General features: G+C 47.2%; 1 protein-coding gene across 1 annotated transcript; it reads right to left on the reverse strand.

The window, feature by feature from the left end:
• Nucleotides 1-3,114: 3,114 nt before the first annotated feature.
• Nucleotides 3,115-20,902, reverse strand: LOC130108093 (protein SOGA1-like). The gene is made up of 13 exons (XM_056274938.1): nucleotides 20,855-20,902; nucleotides 19,384-19,608; nucleotides 16,708-16,872; nucleotides 13,656-13,727; nucleotides 12,342-13,559; nucleotides 11,128-11,256; nucleotides 10,355-10,404; nucleotides 9,441-10,202; nucleotides 9,035-9,377; nucleotides 7,883-8,008; nucleotides 7,574-7,744; nucleotides 3,495-3,642; nucleotides 3,115-3,164 (listed from the first exon to the last, which is right to left on the reverse strand). Exons 2-13 carry the CDS (start codon nucleotides 19,579-19,581, stop codon nucleotides 3,115-3,117), a joined length of 3,432 nt encoding a protein of 1,143 aa, XP_056130913.1. The 5' UTR covers nucleotides 19,582-19,608; nucleotides 20,855-20,902.
• Nucleotides 20,903-21,237: the final 335 nt, after the last annotated feature.

Consider the following 21,237-nt stretch of genomic DNA (forward strand, 5'->3'; position numbering starts at 1 on the left):
GTTAACGCTGTCATGAGACAACAGAGCCGAACAGGGCGGATCTAGAGGAGTAAACCTCGATAGTAAATCCTGCTACTCCTATAGGTAGCAGTAGTGCTAGGTACATTCATCGATAGACTGATGTTATGGACCAGGGGACATCGTGGCTTTGCAGATGATCAATGCATCTTGACAGTGGAAAGGCACAAAATCTTCAGTTAGTGGAGAACCACAGAACCTGTGTGGAGTAGCGCCCCCTGCTTTAAACAAACATGCGCAACCGAAACCCTATTATCTGTAAAATTCAACAGAATGCCCCCCTATGTATAGAGACTATACCTATATTATATACACATATACACACTACGTCTGTATGTGTATATAACACAGTGAGCGAGAGTGAAAGAAAGAGAATTGCTGCCACTATTAATCTATGTTACAACAAAGTATTAATTATAAAAGAGAAGGATAGGCTTATGTGAAAACTGAAAATATGGATCCATATACGAGCTTCACATTGTGTTGAACTATGCTTCCTTTTTTTATTTTGTCGAAACTGTGGAAGCTGGCATTGTGACTCAAGATGACTCCATATAAGCGTATAGCCCTCATTGCCAAGCCATCTGTAATTCCAGAAGATGAGCAGTACGGTGACCAGAAAGATGACACCATGTGATTGTGTGACCCTTCCACCGGCCTTGCCCTTGACCAGAGCCAGCCAGCTGCCAGTCGCACCTATGGGTGGCAAAGTATTTATGCTAATCTCTGCTGTTTGTATTCAGAGAAAAGACGTGCGGCCCTCTGGTGAATCAACCAAATGTGCTGATCAAGTTACTAGCTTAAACACACACACACACACACACACACACACACACACACACACACACACACACACACACACACACACACACACCTTATACTTTCATTACGTCTTATGACCGATTGAAACGTGACGATAGGTTGAAATGTAATGTATAGTTATCATCCAAAGCAGTGTACCTGTACGTGTATTGTCTGCATTGTCTCAGTGAAAGTGGAGACTCGTCCAGTTTAGCGGGGTAGAAAGGGAGCACGTGAGAAAACATCATCCCAAACTCAGCAGATCCCTCTTCTTTTTTCAGCATGTGCACTGGCCCTCCACCCATTCCTGAAGGAGCGGATTACCCCATAAAGAAGCGACGCGTCTTTGCCCAAATCAGCCCAAGAAGGTGAACCCTGAATGTCGGTTTTTAAAGTGTAATTCAACTCCAAAACCCCTCTTTTGGTTTTGTTTTGTCGAACTTTTGACATGTCTTCTTTAGGGTTGTATATTGGTGAGAATCTGGCGATACGATATCTATCACGATACAGGGTTACGATGCAATATATCACGATATACACTCACCGGCCACTTTATTAGGCACACATGTACAACTGCTCGTTAACGCAAATTTCTAATCAGCCAATCACATGGCAGCAACTCAATGCATTTCGGCATGTAGACATGGTCAAGACGATCTGCTGCAGTTCAAACCGAGCATCAGAATGGGGAAGAAAGGTGATTTAAGAGACTTTGAACGTGGCATGGTTGTTGGTGCCAGACGGGCTGGTCTGAGTATTTCAGAAACTGCTGATCTACTGGGATTTTCATGCACAACCCTCTCTAGGGTTTACAGAGAATGGTCTGAAAAAGAGAAAATATCCAGTGAGCGGCAGTTCTGTGGGCGAAAATGCCTTGTTGATGCCAGAGGTCAGAGGAGAATGGCCAGACTGGTTCGAGCTGACAGAAAGGCAACAGTAACTCAAATAACCACTCATTACAACCGAGGTATGCAGAAGAGCATCTCTGGACGCACAACACGTCGAACCTTGAGGCAGATGGGCTACAGCAGCAGAAGACCACACCGGGTGCCACTCCTGTCAGCTAAGAACAGGAAACTGAGGCTACAGTTCGCACAGGCTCACCAAAATTGGACAATAGAAGATTGGAAAAACGTTGCCTGGTCTGATGAGTCTCGATTTCTGCTGCGACATTCGGATGGTAGGGTCAGAATTTGGCGTCAACAACATGAAAGCATGGATCCATCCTGCCTTGTATCAACGGTTCAGGCTGCTGGTGGTGGTGTAATGGTGTGGGGGATATTTTCTTGGCACACTTTGGGCCCCTTAGTACCAATTGAGCATCGTGTCAACGCCACAGCCCACCTGAGTATTGTTGCTGACCATGTCCATCCCTTTATGACCACAGTGTTCCCATCATCTGATGGCTACTTCCAGCAGGATAACGCGCCATGTCATAAAGCTCGAATCATCTCAGACTGGTTTCTTGAACATGACAATGAGTTCACTGTACTCAAATGGCCTCCACAGTCACCAGATCTCAATCCAATAGAGCACCTTTGGGATGTGGTGGACCGGGAGATTCGCATCATGGATGTGCAGCCGACAAATCTGCAGCAACTGCGTGATGCTATCATGACAATATGGACCAAACTCTATGAGGAATGTTTCCAGTACCTTGTTGAATCTATGCCACGAAGGATTAACGCAGTTCTGAAGGCAAAAAGGGGTCCAACCCGGTACTAGCAAGGTGTACCTAATAAAGTGGCCAGTGAGTGTATTGTGATACTGTAAGAAAGGTGATATATTGTGATACTATAAGAAAGGTGATATATTGTGGTTTCATAGGCCTGTGGTCTTTGTGCTTATGCTACTTCCTGTCTCAGTTTACATTGTTGGGTTGGAGCGGACGAGTCAAATGGCTGAAGATAGATTACAACATTGCCATCTACCGGTCGCAGGGTTACACACAACACAATATGTTTGTCACGAACCTTCACATGTAAACAATTAAAAATCGATATAGAGGTTCTGAGAATCGATACAGTATCACAAAAGATAATAACGCCATACTCGAGTGTATCGGTATTTTCTTACACCCCTTGTCTTTGTGCCATCATAAGTATAAAATAAACCCTCTCTCCTGTAAGTCTTTGAGCAAATACAGTTAAATAATGAGATAAATCTGTTGCCTGGGTCTTAGAAGTTTATTCAATATACCATAAGGTCATTCTCTACAAAATATCATTGATATAAAATATTTTTTTCATTGACGATAGCTAGGAATTATGTGTTTTTTAACCCACTGTAAAATGATCAAATAGATTCTAACATTTTTTCAGCATTGGTGTACCCATTCTCAGAAACTGAAGACACAAAAATGGAAATATAAAGCAACAAGCCATGTGTAACTCACGACACTCATAAAATTCTTACTCATTATATCATAAGCATACACATTTCTCTTACAATCACACAGTAAAACTGAGCATGCATGTATCCTAAGTTTCAATCAGGACAATCTCAGTTTTTATTGACTACCCAAATCTTCCCATCTCCCTTGTTCATCATATACCACTAGTTCTGAACTTTATATTTCATTGCCTGCATGGCTTTGAAATTCTCTGTATCTCTGGGAGTCCTGACAGCTGTTCATGAGTGTCATTACACCACAGCCATCCATCCTATTCACTCACAGTTGGAGTTTCCAGGCCTGCTGACTGCCAGGGAGTATCTGGGTCGGTGTAGTTTGCTCTGGTTTGAGGTTTGCCGCTGGGAGGGACGAGATGGACGAGCAAAACAGAAGGTCAAGGTACTGCTGGAGCCACAGTCGTAGTTTCCATCCTGGTTAAGTAGGAAAACGGAGAGAGTATGATGTAAAACGGGGATATGTAATGGTTTGACAACAGGTATTTTTTTAAGATGTGAAGCACCTCGTGAAGCTTAACTTTCAGCTCATTAATTTACAAAGTGACATTTAGTTTCTTCTTTAGCTGTACCATCTGTGAGGGGTGACCATTCCAAAAACATTTGTGAATGAGAATATCTAAAAATATACGCTGTTGTAAGATGTTAAAGATTCACTCATTATCCAAACCACATATCCTGCTCAGGGTCACAGGGATGCTGGAGCCTATCCAAGCAGTCACTGGGTGGCAGGTGGGAAGACACCCTGGACAGGCCGCCAGTCCATCACAGGGCCAACACAGTCATACCTTGGGATTATTTTGTACGGCCGATTCACCTGACCTACATGTCTTAGGACTGTGGGAGGATGTTAAAGATTTCAAAAAACATTTTTGGAGCTCTTTTCCCCCCCTTTTTCTCCTCCCCAATTGTACCTGGCCAATTACCCCACTCTTCTGAGGCGTCCTGGTTGCTGCGCCAACCCCCTCTGCCGATCCGGGGAGTGCTGCAGACTACCACGTCTCCTCCGATACATGTGGAGTCGCCAGCCGTTTCTTTTCACCTGACAGTGAGGAGTTTCACCAGGGGGACGTAGCACGTGGGAGGATCACACTATTCCCCCCAAGTTCTCCTTCCCCCTCCCCCCTGAACAGGCTAACCAGAGAAGGCGTTAGTGCAGCGACCAGGACACATACCCACATCCGGCTTCTCACCTACAGACACGGCCAATTGTGTCTGTAGGGACACCCGACCAAGCCGGAGGTAACACGGGGATTCAAATCAGCGATCCCCAGGTTCGTAGGCAACAGAATAGACCGCTACACTACCGGGATGCCCTAATTTTTAAAAAAATTAAGTTTATATTAGAATCCTCACCAGTCCAGTAAGAAAACTAGCAAACTACATTTTTCCTGCATCCCTACTACTATTTAGCCTCTCCCTCATAGTCTATCACTTGGTATTGCCCATGTGGTTTCATCTGAGGTAGGACATCACAGAAACGCCATCAACAGAGAGTCAAGTAAGACGTTCTCTATCATCTTTAATCTGCTCAAACCGATCAGTTTTTAAGTGTTTCTGATGTGTCAGCTTGCCTTTCTGGGTAGCCTGTTGGCAAAAACATTTTTCAGGCCTAGTCCACAAGTAGTACAAGGATATTTTTCTAAACGGATATTTTCCCCCTCCGTTAAAAAAAATCTATCCACACGACCAACAGCATTCTGAGCATGCGTAGTGAGTTTATTTTCCTTTGGCAATAGTGACGTAAAAACAAAAACAATAGTAGCTAATCATTTTTATCTATAGTTATTTGACATGTTTCTTCACCTTTACTTATCTAACACCTTTCTGGCACATGGCCCAAGGTGCTATGGCAAGTCCGAAAGCTAAATGTGATTCGTTTGTGTGGACAGACGACGAGTTGGAGTTGCTGCTTAGCACTGCATTACATATACATCCGCCATTGTTGTTGTTGTTGTTTCAGGCACATGCTTATTACACAAAACAACAATGGGCATGCGCAAATTGAAGTGTGACATCGTTTCTGAAACACTCCATTTCACATGTACACATGGATACACAGAAACTGTTGTTTTTTTAAAATCTGCACTTTAGAATACGTTTTACAAAATCTCATTTTAGTGACCTAAAATGAGATTTCCGTTTGGAAAAAAGGCCAAAAAGCATAGAGAAAACTACGTTTTGAAAAATACCCATGTACGTGTGGACTAGGCCTCAGGCAAGCTAACTTTAGCTCTGTTAAGACTCTTGCAAAAGCATCCATTATACAGTATCAATGTTCATCCACTTTGTTCAAGCAGGGGAGAAGCCCAAGCCCCAGCCAAAGGCCCAGGGTGGGCTGCTCACTACAGCATGGGACTGGTGGTTCCTGGTCGACCTAGGGAGACAACTGAGGTTCCCAGACACCATCGCCGCTACTACACTCAGGCCAGTCATGGTCCTGATGTCCGTGGCAACCAAAAAAGTGGTTTTGCTTGAGCTAACTGTGCCCTGGGAAGACTGGATGGAAGAGGCGCAAGAAAGGAAGAGCCAGGTATGCAGATCTGGTAGCTGAGTATCAGAGAAATGGGTGGAAGACCCACTGAGAGCCGGTTGAAGTGGGCTGCAGGGGCTTTGCAGGCCAGTCTCTACACCGGGTCCTGAGACTGTTGGGGATTTGTGGGCTGCAAAAAAGAAGAGCCATTAGGAACATCTTGGAAGCTGTGAAAAAAGCTTCCCATTGGCTCTGGGTGAAGAAGGGTGACGCGTGGCATAATGTTCTACCTGAACACAAGTTGGGGCTTGATCACCCCCGGCTGAGGTCGCTCGGGCAAGGGTGTCTGATGTTAAGACCCGAAACACCTGATGACCCCGGGTTCATTACTGACGATGTGTCAAGGTTGCACCACATGGTGTATATCAAAGAACTACCTCAGTATGGTTATGCCAGTGACTTCCACAAAAAGGCTGGATGACAACTGGAGAGACAGTGGACAGCTCAGAGAGACGGCAACCAGGTCAGTGAGGGTTAGCATCCCAAGCTGCAGCTCTCTAGATGGAGCACCCACAAATATGCTACGAAGTGCCTTTCAGAGAAATACCCTCAGTGGTGCCCAAGGGGGGGGTGAGCGCCCCAAATGGACAGGTATACTAGTAATAACCCAAGCTAATGAGCAAATGACTACGAGTGTATTCTGCAGATGCGGCAAGGTCTGCAAAAACCCAAGAGGTCTAAAGATTCACCAGACCAAGGTTGGACTATCCCAAGGCTCAAACCCAGGACCTTCTTGCTGTGAGGCGACCGCGCTAACCACTGCGCCACCGTGCCACCCACACTATGTAAATGAAACCTCTTAATCCTCTTCAAGACATCTCGGAGCAGAAGGGAGGAGTACCTGGTGGTGCAGGATGCCTAGAGCATGCAAATGTCATAACCCAACTGATCCAGAAAGGCACAAGAAAGCAGGGGAGACCCGGCAGTGCTATGGCTAAACCTTGCTAATGCCCACAGATCGATCCCACACAAGCTAGTAGAAATGGTCCTGATCAGACACCACGTCCCAGAGAAAGTCCAAAACCTCATCCTCGACAATTACAACAACTTTAGCCTGAGGGTGTCCTCTGGGACCTCAACATCAGTGTGGCATTGCCCAGAAAAGGGTATCATCACTGGCTGCACAATTTCTGTGTCCCTGTTTGCGCTGGCCATGAATATGCTTGTGAAGTCTGCAGAAGTGGGGTGCAGAGGTCCTAGGTCCAAATCTGGCACCTGACAACCCTCGATCACAGCATTCATGGATGACCTAACAGTAACAACTACATCAGTGCCCAGATACAGGTGGCTCTTTGAAGGACTTGGAACAGCTCATTATATAGGCAAGAATGATCTGCAATCCCACAAAATCCAGGTCTCTGGTCCTCAGGAAAGGCAAAGTAACCGACTAGTTCAGCTTCTCTTTGGGAGGCACCCAAATTCCATCTGTGACTGAAATGCCCATCAACAACCTGGGTAAGATCTTCTCCCGCAATCTGATGGACACAGTGGTGTGCCAGGCAACCAGTGATGACCTCAACACTTGGCTCTCCACAGTGGACAAGTCAGGGTTTCCTGGAAAATTCAAGGCCTGAAGATATCAACATGGGATTCTGCCTTAATTCCTCTGGCCACTGCTAATCTACGAAGTCCCAGTCACCATCGTGGAGGGCTTCGAAAGGAAGGTCAGCCAGTTCCTGCTCAGGTGGCTGGGCCTGCCACGGAGCCTAAGCAGCATTGCCCTACGAAGCTACAGCTTCCTCTCAGCAGTCTGACAGAGGACATCAAGGTTACTCAAGCCAGAGAAGTCCTGCTCTACTGAGATTCTGCTGACACCAAGGCCTCCTCTGCAGGTATCGAGGTCAGAACTGCAAGGAAGTGGCACACGCAGGAGGCAGTTGAGCGGGCTGAGGCAAAGTTGTGGCACAGCATTCTGATGGGCACTGTGGCAACTACTAGTTGGTCTGACCAGGCTCGGGGCAACTCAAGACCTTGCTTCGGTAAAGCCTGTGGAAAGGAGAGGTGAAAGCTGATCTAAGAGGAGGGACGCACAGAGGTGGAGGAAGCTCGCTACAGCAGAATGGTGGGTATGTGTAAACAGGGGACCTGGACCAAGTGGGAGCATACAACCGGCCGAAAGATCACCTGGGCAGAACTCTGGAAGGTGTAATCACACCGATTCCAGTTTTTGTTCCAGTCAATGTATGATGCCCTCCTGAACCATTCCAACCTGTTCAGCTGGGGCCTGGCGTACTTACCTGCTTGTGAACTCTGTCAGAAAAGGAGATTCTTGGAGCACATCCTGAGCTGCCTTCCAAGGGTCTTGGGAGAGGGCCAACATTGCTGGCGCTATGACTAAATTTTGTGGGCACTAGCAGACACCGTCTGCACTGGGATCAGCTGCAGCAAGCAGCAACACCAAACAAAACGCACCATTGCCTTTGTTCAAGCAGGGGAGAAGCTCAAGCCCCAGCCAAAGGCCTGGGGTGGGCTGCGCACTACAGCAAGGGACTAGCAGTTCCTGGTTGACAACAGAGGTTCCCAGACACCATTGCAGCTACCACACTCAGGCCAGACATGGTCCTAATGTCCGTGGCAACCAAGTAAGTGGTTTTGCTAGAGCTACCTGTCCCCTGGGAAGATCGGATGGAGGAGGCACAAGAAAGGAAGAGAGCAAGGTATGCAGATCTGGTAGCTGTGTATCGGAGCAATTAGGAACATGTTGGAAGCCATGGAAAAGGCTTCCCGTTGGCTCTGGGTGAAACGGGGTGAGGCGTCGCATAATGCACTACCGAGACACAAGTTGGGGCTTGATCACCCCGGCTGAGTTGCTCGGGCAAAGGTGTCTGATGTTAAGACCTGAAACACCTGATGACCCCGGGATCATTACTGACAATGTGTCCAGGTTGCACCACATGGTGTATCAAAGAACTAGTGTCCATTCAGAATAAGATGTAAATAATATGTAACATTAACAACTCAAGTGAAAATGTGCCGTCAATACTGGAGCTACATCAAATTACAAACTTACAACAAAGATCTCATATTATTCTGGTGACAACAAAGTCACACAACAGTTGTATTTCACATTTATTGACATTATGTGTCCTTGTTTCCTTGGCAGATTAATTTGTTATAGCCATATCTCAAAACTATGCAAACAATCTGCCAAATTGGGGGTGCAAAGTCAAAACTATATGGCAACGATTAAATGAAGATTATTTTTACAATACAATATGTGTGCTGCATGGAGTCGATGTCTAGATTTGTTCTCTTCACATTATATGCATTTCTTACCTCTCCTGTGATTGTAGTCAAGCTGTGATCCTTCCTAACAGTTCCTGACATGACTTGGCCCGGACTACTCCCTTTCTCTTCCCTCTGCTTCATGAACCTCTGGTTGACAATTCGAGTTACACTGTCGTTCCTGTGAAGCGGACCAGCAGGAGGCCTCGTTGGAATCCGTTCCAGGTTTTTCAAACCAGTTGTGCCCTTCTGCCCCGCTCCTGGTACCGGCTTCTCTGTCCGACCACTAACTCTGCGCAGGAACTCCGTGACCAAGCCATACCGGTTGGTTCCCACAGGTTTGGTGGGGGTCTTGGCAGTCCTAACAGAGTTCCCAGCCTCGGCATTCACAGGACTGTGGTGATGTCTATTGTCTATGGGCCGCGCCCATGTTGAGCCAGCATGACCTTGATGAGACAGATTCCATAAAGCCTGCTCTCTGGATGAAGTCGCAGATGAAGAGGAGGATGATAAAGAGCTACTAAAAGAGGTGGAGGAGGGAAGAGAGGATGACCCTGAGGCAGAATGTCTTCTGTACAATTTAGGCGAAGTGGAGTTGGATTTGGGCCTCTCGATCCTACTAGTTACCCTTTCCAGGGAGGAGTAGGAGGTGTGGTGGTACGTGCGGGTAGAGACTAGGGAGGAGTTCGGGACCCGGGAAGGGCTTTTTCTTACAGTACAAACACCCTGTGGTCCATCTGTCTGTAGACCAATGCTCACCATCTGTGGCTGCATCTGAGTCTGGGTGCCTGAACAGGCTACATCCACCCACCCTTCACCTAATCTGCCCCTCTTGCCCTCCAGTGAACTGGACTGAACTAGTTGCCTCCAGCTAGCCGTCATCTCCTTCATGTCATCACTCAGGTTAGGAGACAATCCCAGACAGACAGGTGAGAAAGAGCTCGGTGGCGTACACCAGGGTGAGGCAGTGGTGGCAAGGGAGTCTCTGTCTGTGATGGGGCTTTGTTGCAGCTGAGCTGATAGGACTCTGCGTGCGGATGGAGGGCTGTAGTAGATGCGGAAATTGGTCCTTTCTGGAGCAGTGTGGCTTCTCTCCATCAATACCTGTTCAAAGTCGAGATCAGGGAAGCTGAGCGGCATGATTGGATGGTCCCAGGTCTTAATGGGGTCCTGTTGGTCCAGCTGAGCGGCTTCCTGGTTGAGATAGCACCAGTTCTTCCTGTTGGACCCATACAAAGAAAACTGTGGTCGCTGCCTTTTCCGCTTAGAATTTTGTGTCCTGTGAAAAACAGCAGGTGATTAAGATAGATGAGACTGTAAAAACTTTGACTGTGTTGATCAGGGTTTGAATATCTGCGGAGGAAAACTGACCTGTCAGTCTCATAATGTCTTCCCTCGTCGAAGATTGCATTGGCAGCACTCTGAGAATTAGAACAAATAAACGTTATTGTGTTAACTTCAGAGGTTACTTATTGTGGAAGTTGTAGAGAAGCAAACTGCGTCTGTGGGGAATTGAGCGATTACAGTTTTGTAAGTCGAAGAAGGAGTAAAAACAACCACTAAGGAAATAAATCCTCCCCTTGCAGAGAAGATCCCCAGACCTGCTGTGCAGCACAGACACAGCTCTTTGGCTCAAATGTTCCTTGGCAGTGGCTCAAACATTAAATTACAGCTCTCGTCCGATGCCCTTTTAAGAGCTGTTTTTGTATTCGCAAAGTTATTACTATTTGCTCTGTTACAACAAGCTCAAAGGACCAAGATATACAGTCACAAAAAGGCAGTAGGCATTCAGTTTTATAACACGACACAGTATCAGAGAAGGAAAAAATGAAGTGAAATTAATATTAATCCTCTTAGTTTACATTTCACATTTCTTACCCTGTATACTATACACTTGGGGAATGCGGTGAATCTGTCCAATGTTTTAATAAAGTAGATGTGAACATGCTTGTCCTGTTTGGCCGTAGCCCCTACAAGAGATTAGCCTTAATACCCTGGCACGATTTTTTTTGCATGATGCCTGCTGAATTGAGTATAAGGGGGAGGCCCTGCCAGTAAGAGATTATCAGACGGGCTTTCCGCTGTTTCACACACTCGCATACATAGCAGAGGACACATGCCTACGGGGTGAATGCCTCTCTTACCTTTCCTACCTCGGTTGTGTCTCCTTGTGTGGCTTTGGCCTCGCTTTCAGTTTGAATCCCTCCATCCTGAAGCTCTGCTCCAAGTTCTTGCAGGAGCTTCCTCAGCACAGATATGGTTTTGACCCTGGCCTGGATCAAAGTACACATATTATACATTACCTTCAAGTGTGTGTGGATATCAAAACAAATATGGAGTTCTCAAATTAAACACATGTGCGTTCAGTAATGACGAAGGGTGGGTTAACTGTCGTAATGGCCATCTGCATATTGTTTGTTCATGCCAGAAGCACGAGTTAAAGTTGAAGCAAAATCAGTGATGAAACTGAGCTCTTCATGTCTAGAACCCTTGAAGATGGCATAATGAAATATTTAGCAGGATTTTTTTCCATTTGTAAATGACTAATGTATATTTTTATACCTTTATCCCTAATTGCTCTCAATTGTTTCAGTTGTCCGAGCTGATCTTTGAGTGACAAGTACCAGGAAAGGTTTGTGGTAGGGGTAGGCGGGGTTTCATATTTTGATGATTCAATCTGATTGGCTGTATATAAATGGTGTGTCTGATGACATCATGAGTATCAATAAAACAGAGAAGCTTAACATGAGGGCGCTCTTTTAAAAAGAAAAAATAGAACAACCGAATTCTACCCTTTATCCATCCATCCATCCATTATCTGAACCGCTTATCCTGGCCTCAGGGTCGCAGGGATGCTAAAGCCTATCCCAGCAGTCATTGGGCGGCAGGCAGGAAGACACCCTGGATAGGCCGCTAGGCCATCACACAGGGCCGACATACACACACACACTCACACACACACATTCATACCTAGGGACAATTTAGTACGGCCAATTCACCTGACCTACATGTCTTTGGACTGTGGGAGGAAACCAGAGCCCCCAGAGGAAACCCACACAGACACGAGAAAAACATGCAAACTGCACACAGAGGACGACCCCCAAGGTTAGACTACCCCGGGGCTTGAACCCAGAACCTTCTTGCTGTGAGGCGACCGTGCTAACCACTGCCCCACCATGCCACCCTCTACCCTTTATACTTATAGGTTGTTTTTGATTTTTTCCAGTAAAGAGAGTAAAAAATTGATTATGAATCAAATAAGTGATGTGAGAAAATATTAGTCTTTCAATTTCGGCCCAACGTCAAACTTACAGTATGTTAAACACACAATGAATATGGTCGATTTCTTCCTCCTTACCTCTTTTTCCTCCTGCCCAGGCCCGGTTGCTTGACACCACTGATGTAGGACCCAGAGAATCTGCAGTGTGAACCACATTCTTGGGTCCCTACAACTTTGGATGAAGTCCCAGTCTGTAGGAGGTCCCTGTCTCTTCTGTTTTGCCCTCTCCTTCACCTCTAAGGTACGGAGGTCTTCAGCACTGTCCTGTTTGCTCGGAGACCCCGTTTTATTTTGCGCACTCACACCATTTACGGCACAGCTTCCAGAGACAAAGGAGGAAATGTAGGAATCCCAAAAATGCTCATCTTTTTGAATGGAAATTCCACTTAAGTCTACACCTGTTAACAGTTTTTCCACTCTTGCAGTGAAAGCCAGCAACATGGTCTGCAGAAGCTCCAGGGCCTCATTCAAAGGCCCCTGCAACAGTAGGTCCTGGGCTGGGACTTGGCCCTTACCCGGTGAGTCCACTTTTATCTCAGAGACAAAAGTAGAAGGCCAGTGGCCATTTTTAGGTGTTGTTGTTAGGAGCTGTATGGCTGAACTCACAATGCAGGAATGGTCCCTCAAAGCAAGAAGCATCTCATAGTCTTTCACGGTCATTCCACGGAGACCTCTGTCCCCTTTTTTACCAGAGTCACTCTCTTGGCTGTCCAAAGGATCCCATTCACCACCCACAGGTCCCTCTCGAGCGATCTGGCAAGGTGCGAGCATCTCTTCAGGCTGTGTTTGGTTGATGTCCTCAGCAACAACTTTGTATTTTGCTGCTTTCTCCTCCTCAGCCTGCTCACACCCTGCATACCCCATTTTTGAGCTTTGCTCCCTTCCCTTGCAACCCCTAACTTGGTTGAAACGGGAAAGGCTTTCTGTACCGGCTTCCCGTTGCTCCTCTTCCTCCTCCACTTCCCCTCCACCTCCTATTTTCTCTCGGAGGTCGCTCATTTCTGCTCTCAATCCGCGGTTCTCCACCTCAAGCTCCACGATGCGCCGGCTCAGCAGTGTGGCCTCCTCCTCAACCAGCTTCAAGTGAACTTTGACTTCGGCTTCCCTGGACAGGGCGGAGTGTGCTTGGCATTCAGGTGATTGGGTGGTGTCTATTTCTCCGTAGGCTGAGTGGTATTTTGCCAGCTCCTCACGCATGCTTTCATTCTCTGATACCAGCTTGGTCAGCTTCTTGCACATGAGGGCTAATTCCTCTTTGGCAAAGTGGAGCTGGCATTTGAGATCGGAGCTGTCATCCTTAATAATGACAAACAATGTGTGTTTGTTATACAGAGGAGGATAATGAAGAGACTTTTACGTTGTGATGAATATGAACACTTTGGAAAATCAAACCTCAATCTGTTGAGACAGCCTCCTCTCAGCCTTGCTGGTTGGTGATCTTACGCTTCTTCTCTTAAGGGAATTCTGAGGAATAAAAGAGTTTAAAGTGTAATTTGTCAAGTTCAAGAACTTTGTCACTGAGCAATTACAACGACATTGCAGCTGTGTCAACCTCAAATGGTGCATACACAGAATAAATAAGGCAGGGAAGAGATAAGCTGCAAAACAAAATCTTTCCCCGCAGAACAATGTCTTCTTGATATCACAGCAAGTTGAACCAGTTCATCTAGGCACAACGTTTATTGAGAGAGAAACGTTTCATCACTCATCTAAGTGACCTCTTCAGTCTCAACTGACTGCAGGTATCCCCACCCTTATAAACAATACAGTGACATAACCACCGAAACCAAAGTCCTTCTTGATAGTTTTACAGATAAACTGGCTACCATAGTTCCTACATAAACCATTCTCCTCCCAGCATTGAAGGTTGGCGAGGCCATAGATGTTGACTGCCATCTAAAACTCTCTTTGGCTCATGACTCTCTCGTGCTTAAAGAAAAGGCTAAACGTTACTGAATATCAGCGTTAAGCTCTAAATCGTCATAAATACAAACTCATACTATCGGCTGCAGGCAAACTTTATTTTCTCTCCTGCGGGTGCTTTGCTACCCTACATAAGTGGGCTTATTTGTAAGTCTAAGTATGAAAATAATGTAGGCCAAAACTGTCACTGTCTGGAGGGCATTGTCTACACCCTAGACACTATTCAGTGGGCGAGAATGTTATAAATAACTGTCTTCCAGAGGCTAGCAATGTGGGGGTGGGGTGGGGTGGGGTGGGGTGGGGGGGGGGGTCAGCCTCGTGTTCCCTCAGCCCTGTGGGTTAGCCATCGAATCGGTTAGCTATCAGTTAAGGTTAGGTTAAGGTAAGCGTTGGGTTAAGGTTCGGGCTAGGAAGAGGTTGAGGTTAAGTCAGGTTAAGGTAGGTTAGGTTAAATTTAGGTAAGTTCAATGAAATAGTGTTGAGGGAACACAGACACATTCCCCCAATGTGAATCATGAAGAGTGGCTTACAGCCTTTTTATTTCAATGTCTACATGTGTGGAAGCTGTGCAGCAATGCAACGACACTTGCAGTGCCACACTTCTAACTCTGTAGTGTGTACAGTGACCATTACCTGCTTCCTCTCTTCAAAAGAAAAATGGGCATAATGTGTAATGTCTACTAAAAAGGACATGCAGTGACACATTTTCCCCGGCTATAGGTCTTCCCGACCATCTTGTTAATTTTCATAGTATGCCAAGAAAAGACAAACACTGCATACTGGCATTGCTAATGTTGTGTTACCATGCATGTCCCACAAACAGGGTCACAGACAGTCTTGGTGCAGCGTCGTTCATCAGCCTTCCCGTCTATCTAGAGTAGGTTCCGTGGTTCTAGATTAGGTAATATAAGTGGATTTCCTCTTTGGGATCAGAGGGCCTAGCAGCTGTCTAAGATGAGTGGACCAGACTGAGCTCACGCCAAAGCACCGAATCCTGGATTAAAGTGAGCACGTGTCCCTGGAATACACCATCACTACCACAGGAAGCACAGAGGGCCAAGGAAAGAGAAGCCCCAACAAAGAAAGGTGGACTGGGAAAGAAAAAACTTACTGCAAAGATGCAGCGGCCACTACATGGTTGGTCACCTTGCATAGATAGCGACAGTTAGAGGTCAGTATGTCACTGCATAATAGCCAGCATTTTCAAATACTGTAATACATGCTGATCCAGATTTAGCCTTGCTTAATAGAATCAGAAAGAGGGAAAGGGAGAGAGAATCTATTTCTGTAATCTCACTGCCTCTCCCGTACACACTCTCTCTCGCCATTTTCTCGGTCATCTCTGTTGAGAATGTCAGCTGTGCAAGAGTTCAGACTTCAGCATACCATGTTGCCCTGGCCCCACCCAGGCACCAGTCAGCTGCTAGCCGTGCCCTCAGCCTGTATCCTTGATCTAGATGGGCGTCAGCTGTCATCCGACATGAGAGAAACAGTGGAATGGGGAAGGCAACTGGTTGCAATGGGACAGCTGTGAAGAGTAAGACTGGTAATGGAGACCGGGATTCCTTACCAGAGGGACGGGTGTTGGTGGTGTCGGTGGTGGGTTTATAGGTGGCGGCAGCTGATGGCTGCCGCAAAGTTGAGCATGAGGTTGCCCTACATTTCTAAACCATAGTATCTCTGGAAGCTAGCCAGTTATCCCCCATACGTTTCCACCGAACCTGCAAAATAGCCTTAGCCGACAGCCATCGGTGAGTCATTGTGAGAGCAGATTCACTCGGAGTGACTCGAAGTCTACTGGGCTAAAATGCAAAAATTATTTATTGCAAAGGATTATAATATTCCCACATTAATTTCTGTTAAGTGATCATTAGCGTTCATATTAACTGGTACCCATAGTATTTATTTTTGTCAGCCTGACCTCTAACTTTCTGATGTGAACACAATTTCAAGCGTGACTGTGCTAGCATCGCAGCTAACTGACGCTGATTGGTTATGATGCACATGAATATTAAAATATGGAGCCTATCCAAGGCAATATGCTATATGGTGTAACATGATGATGCTCTCAAAGTCCATTCCATTATCCAAACCGCTTATCCTGCTCTCAGGGTTACGGGGATGCTGGAGCCTATCCCAGCAGTCACTGGGTGGCAGGCGGTGCAACACCCTGGACAGGCTGCCAGGCCATCACAGGGGCTCTCAAAGTCATGAATATGCATTAGCAAAAACATCGAATTGACAGTATTTTTATATAAATCAAGGGCGGTTGCTACCCCTGAACGGTGTAGTAGTTTTCAAGAATGTATATCACTTCACAATTACATGGATAATAATAACAAAGCAATATTTACTGGTGTAAATGTCTGCTCTGGGGGTTACTCTCCATAGAGTCATAGTCACTCTACACTCAGTGCTCAACAGCACCGGTGGCTGCTTGCTTCTCTTTAGAAGTGCTTTGTCTAGACTCATCCGGTAAAAAGACTGAGGAAAAATTTTAATTTTTCTAATAAAGTAGCACCTCTCTTGAGCTGGCTTTCTCCATCTCAGCCTGCAGAACTTGCTTGGCCACCTCCAGTTCCTGCGTCCTCTCGCGGAGCGCCTCATTTTCCCATTCCAACTGGGAATTCCTCTTCTGCACCGACTCCAGCTCGTTATGCAAGCGGAGGGACACACTCTTTGCAACCTGTAGGCATATCACAAGGTTAACATCCTCCTAAACATTCGTCCCAGTCAGGTCCAATTAAAGCCGTCTGTGCAACATGCGGACACATTTTGGAGCCAAGTATAGGCCTGGGTGATAGTGACAAAATCAGATGTCATGATATTTTTGACTGAACGCCTCAATAGCGATAAAGTGAAGATATTTCTGGGGGGGGCTATTGGTGCTTTCATAAGATATTTTCACATAATGTTGATAAATGGTGGTAGTCTGGCGGTCTATTCCGTTGCCTACCAACACAGGGATCAATGGTTCGAATGCCTGTGTTACCTCCGACTTGGCTGGGAGTGTCTGCAGGTGGGAAGCCGGATGCGGGTATGTGTCCTGGTCGCTGCACTACCGCCTCCTCTGGTCGGGTCGGGGGGCCTGTTCAGGGGGAGGGGGAACTGGGGGGGAATAGCGTGATCCTCCCACGCGCTACATTCCCCTGGCGAACTCCTCACTGTCAGGTGAAAGGAAGCGGCTGGCGACTCCACATGTATGGGAGGAGGCACGTGGTAGTCTGCAGCCCTCCCCGGATTGGTAGAGGGGGTGGAGCAGCGACCAGGACGGCTGGGAAGAGCGGGGTAATGGTAATTGGCCAAGTACAATTGAGGAGAAAAATCCAAAAAAAAGAAAAGAAAATGTTGATAAATGACGATTAGTAATGTGTATACGATGACCAGGTAGAGACATTCGTCGTTCATTTCACTAAAACAGTGGAATAAGTTCAGCAAGAGTTAAAGGGAAGGTTTACAAGATGGTTATGAGACCAGCTATGTTATATGGTTTGGAGACAGTGGCACTGATGAAAAGACAGGAGGTGGAGCTGGAGGTGGCAGAGATGAAGATGATAAGATTTTCACTGGGAGTGATGAAGAAGGACAGGATTAGGAACGATTATATTAGAGGGACAGCTCAGGGTGGACGGTTTGGAGACAAAGCAAGAGAGGCAAGACTGAGATGGTTTGGACATGTGTGGAGGAGAGATGCTGGGTATACTGGGAGAAGGATGCTGAATATGGAGCTGCCAGGGAAGAGGGGAAGAGGAAGGCCAAAGAGGAGGTTTATGGAGGTGGTGAGGGAGGACATGCAGGTGGCTGGTGAGACAGAGGAAGACGCAGAAGACAGGAAGAGGTGGAAACGGATGATCCGCTGTGGCGCCCCCTAACGGCAGCAGCCGAAAGTAGTAGTAGTAGTAGTGGAATAAGTTCAGAAAATGGTCTCGCTGTAAGGCCAGAGAATGACAACATTTGTGTTAAACCCCCATATTACTAGATCCAGCCCCACACCACATCCAGTCTCCGCTCATAATATAGATATGATAATGACGGGGCGACCAACTCTGGCTGAAGGGTGTTTTTCGCCTGAAATAGTGAGGTTGTCTGCACAAGACATTTTACAAGGAAATGCTTACGTAAGAAACCGCCGAAAGAGAAGAATCAGGGGGGGGGGGGAAGAGAGAGAGAGAGAGAGAGAGAGAAAGTGCGGGTAAGAGACGGAAAGGGGTATCAAACCCCCCCCCCCTTAGCGCTCCACGTACAGAAACCAGGACCGCAAAATGACTGCACCTCAGGAAAGGAGCAGGGCGACTCCTGCATGATTTTGATGAACGACCCCCGTGGTTACGAGTCCTTTTGTCATGCAGGACAGCTCACCGCATAATTGCACTTGTGTGCGGCGGATAAATGAACGGGATGCATTAAAAAGAGACGACTAAACCTTTTGTGGCACGGAGCAAACAGCAGGAAGCATTTTACGGTGCAGCGAAAAGCCTTCTAGTCACGGCGCTGTCGACCGGTTACAGCCCATAAAGACATGTGAGTAAAGCAGTTACTGTTCTTAACTCCCCATGCTGTTTGTACCGGAGGGCAAAGAAAAGGAAGGCGGGACTGGGGTTCAAGAGGTTCACCATGATCCCTGTGACTGGAAACTCAGTGAGTCACTCAAGAGGTTTGTGTTCTTCTTCTTCTTTTTTTGGGGGGGGAGGATTTTTCTACCCACCCAATTACGAGCCGCCCCGGTGGCTGCTCCACCCTCTCTGCCGATCCGGGTGGGGGTGGGGGGGGGGCTGCAGACTACCACATGCCTCCTCCCCTACATGTGGAGTCGCCAGCCGCTTCGTCTCACCTGACAGTGAGGAGTTTCACCAGGGGGGACGTAGCGCGTGGGAGGAGGATCACACTATCCCCCCCCCCCCCCAGTTCTCCCTCCCAGACGTCCCGACCGACCGGAGGTGGCGCTAGCGCGGCGACCAAAACGCATACCCACATCCGGCTTCCCGCCCGCAGACACGGCCGATTGTGTCTGTAGGGACGCTCGACCGAGCCGGAGGCAACATGGAGGATTTGAACCGGGATCCCCGTGTTGGTAGGCAACGGACTAGACCGCTACACCACCCGGACGCCCAGAAAGTAAAAATAAAGCTTTTAGCTCAAATAGGGGAGAAAAACGTGAAGAGAGATAAAGGAAGGGGAGAGAGGGGGGGGGGTCGACCTTGATATCGTGCTCCAGGGTCCGGATCAGTTCCCCGTCCACCTGTCCGGTCTGGGCCACTCTGATGCTGCGGCGCTCGGCCTTGCGGAGCCGGTACTGCAGGATGCGGCAGGTTTTGTTGGCCTGCTCCAACTGCATGCGCAGCTCCTGCAGCTGGTACACCTCCTCCTCCTGGAACATGTCGCGCATCTCCAGCATCTCACAGCGCAGCTCCTCCACCTCATCCTGAAACAGAGCGTATGAGGGGGGGGGGCAGAGGTCACACCGGGGTCGCCCGTTCAGCCATTAAGCTCGAATTCGGTTTTTTGTTTGGTTGTTTTGCATAAAGCTCACGTGAGTGAAAAGGAAGGAAATCAATAATCTGAGCTCACACTTCGCCCAAGCTTTACGGTACGGTCCCAACGAACAAGCGGTCCAAACCCTGGTGCCACTACACGTAACCTTCTACTCCCGCCCGCTCCTGTTTAGGGTAAAACGATGCTCATTACTGCTCTCCCAACAGTATAGTTAACGTCAAGTACACTTGGACGTATACAAACTGAAGAGAATGCCAGTTTAGTCCCAAAGAGCATCACAACATTATATTTAGTCCCCCCCCCCCCCAGATCACTGTGCCTTGAGGGACGCCAAGATTTCCGTTACACTGCGCAGCTTTCCAGGCAACATTTAGGCTTTTTTTTTTCGTGTTGCAAACACAACTTTCCTTTCTCTAAAACGATACACGGTTCAACCCCTGCACAACACTCGCAGGGCTGCAGGTGCCTCCCTGCACACTCACAGGGCTCGTGACGACGCCCTGCTGTCAGTCAGCCAGGTGGCTGATTGGGACTGACAGGAGCAATTAGGGGGAATTTGGCTCTGCCCTCCAAAGCCCGGACCACCAGGAGCCATGTGCTTTATTTAACCCGTCATACAAACACTCATATGTCTTTATATATACACACACACATATATATATATACATATATATACATATATATATATATATATATACACACACACACACATACATACACACACACACATATATATATATATACACACACATATATATATACACATACACACATACATACATACATACATACACACACACATACACACACATATATAAATATATATACATACCCATATATACATACATATATATACATATACACACATATATATATACATATACACACACATATATACATATACACATACATACATACATACATACATACATACATACATACATACATACATACATACATGCACATATATACACACATATATATACACATAGATAAATATATACATATACACATATATACACATATATATACACATATGTACGCACACATATGTATGTATGTATGTATGTATGTATGTATGTATGTATGTATGTATGTCATATGTAGGCTCGGGGCTAATAACTTCCCGAACACACGTTCAAATCCGCATCTCTACCTTCAGTCGCACAACTTACTTTTAAATACTCGTTTTCCGATCTCAGGTCTTCCACTTCTCGCACGAGCTCGTCGGCGGTGTCCCCCGTCATCAGGTGGCCGGCGAGGTCCCCGGGCGCCCCGGAACCCCCGAGCACGCCGGGAGAGCCCCCCGAGCCCGGGCAGGTGTCCCCCGGGCGAGACGGGGGCAGCGGCGGGCCGTGGGGTTTGCACGAGCCGCGGCTGGCCGGCCTCTGATAGGCTCTGCCGTCTGTCCAACTCAGGTCGGCGTCGCTGCTCTGCGAGTCCGGCTTACCGCCGCCCTCCGACGGGCAGTCGGAGATCTCCGAGCTGCTCCCCGAGGAGGAGGAGGAGGAGGAGGACAGCTTTCCCGACACGCACCCGGAGTCTTTGCTCAGGTCTT

The sequence above is a fragment of the Lampris incognitus genome, chromosome 2 (genome assembly GCF_029633865.1).
Source record: "Lampris incognitus isolate fLamInc1 chromosome 2, fLamInc1.hap2, whole genome shotgun sequence".
NCBI lineage: Eukaryota > Metazoa > Chordata > Actinopteri > Lampriformes > Lampridae > Lampris > Lampris incognitus.

Excerpts from the sequence above, each read along its gene's own strand:
- LOC130108093 (XM_056274938.1), bottom strand. The coding sequence starts at position 19,581 with ATGCTGGAGATGCGCGACATGTTCCAGGAGGAGGAGGTGTACCAGCTG. Across the intron at positions 13,560-13,655 it reads GGCTGTCTCAACAGATTGAG|GATGACAGCTCCGATCTCAA; the intron begins GTTTGATTTTCC and ends GTCATTATTAAG. Across the intron at positions 3,165-3,494 it reads CAGGCCTGGAAACTCCAACT|TTTCTGAGAATGGGTACACC; the intron begins GTGAGTGAATAG and ends TTGTGTCTTCAG.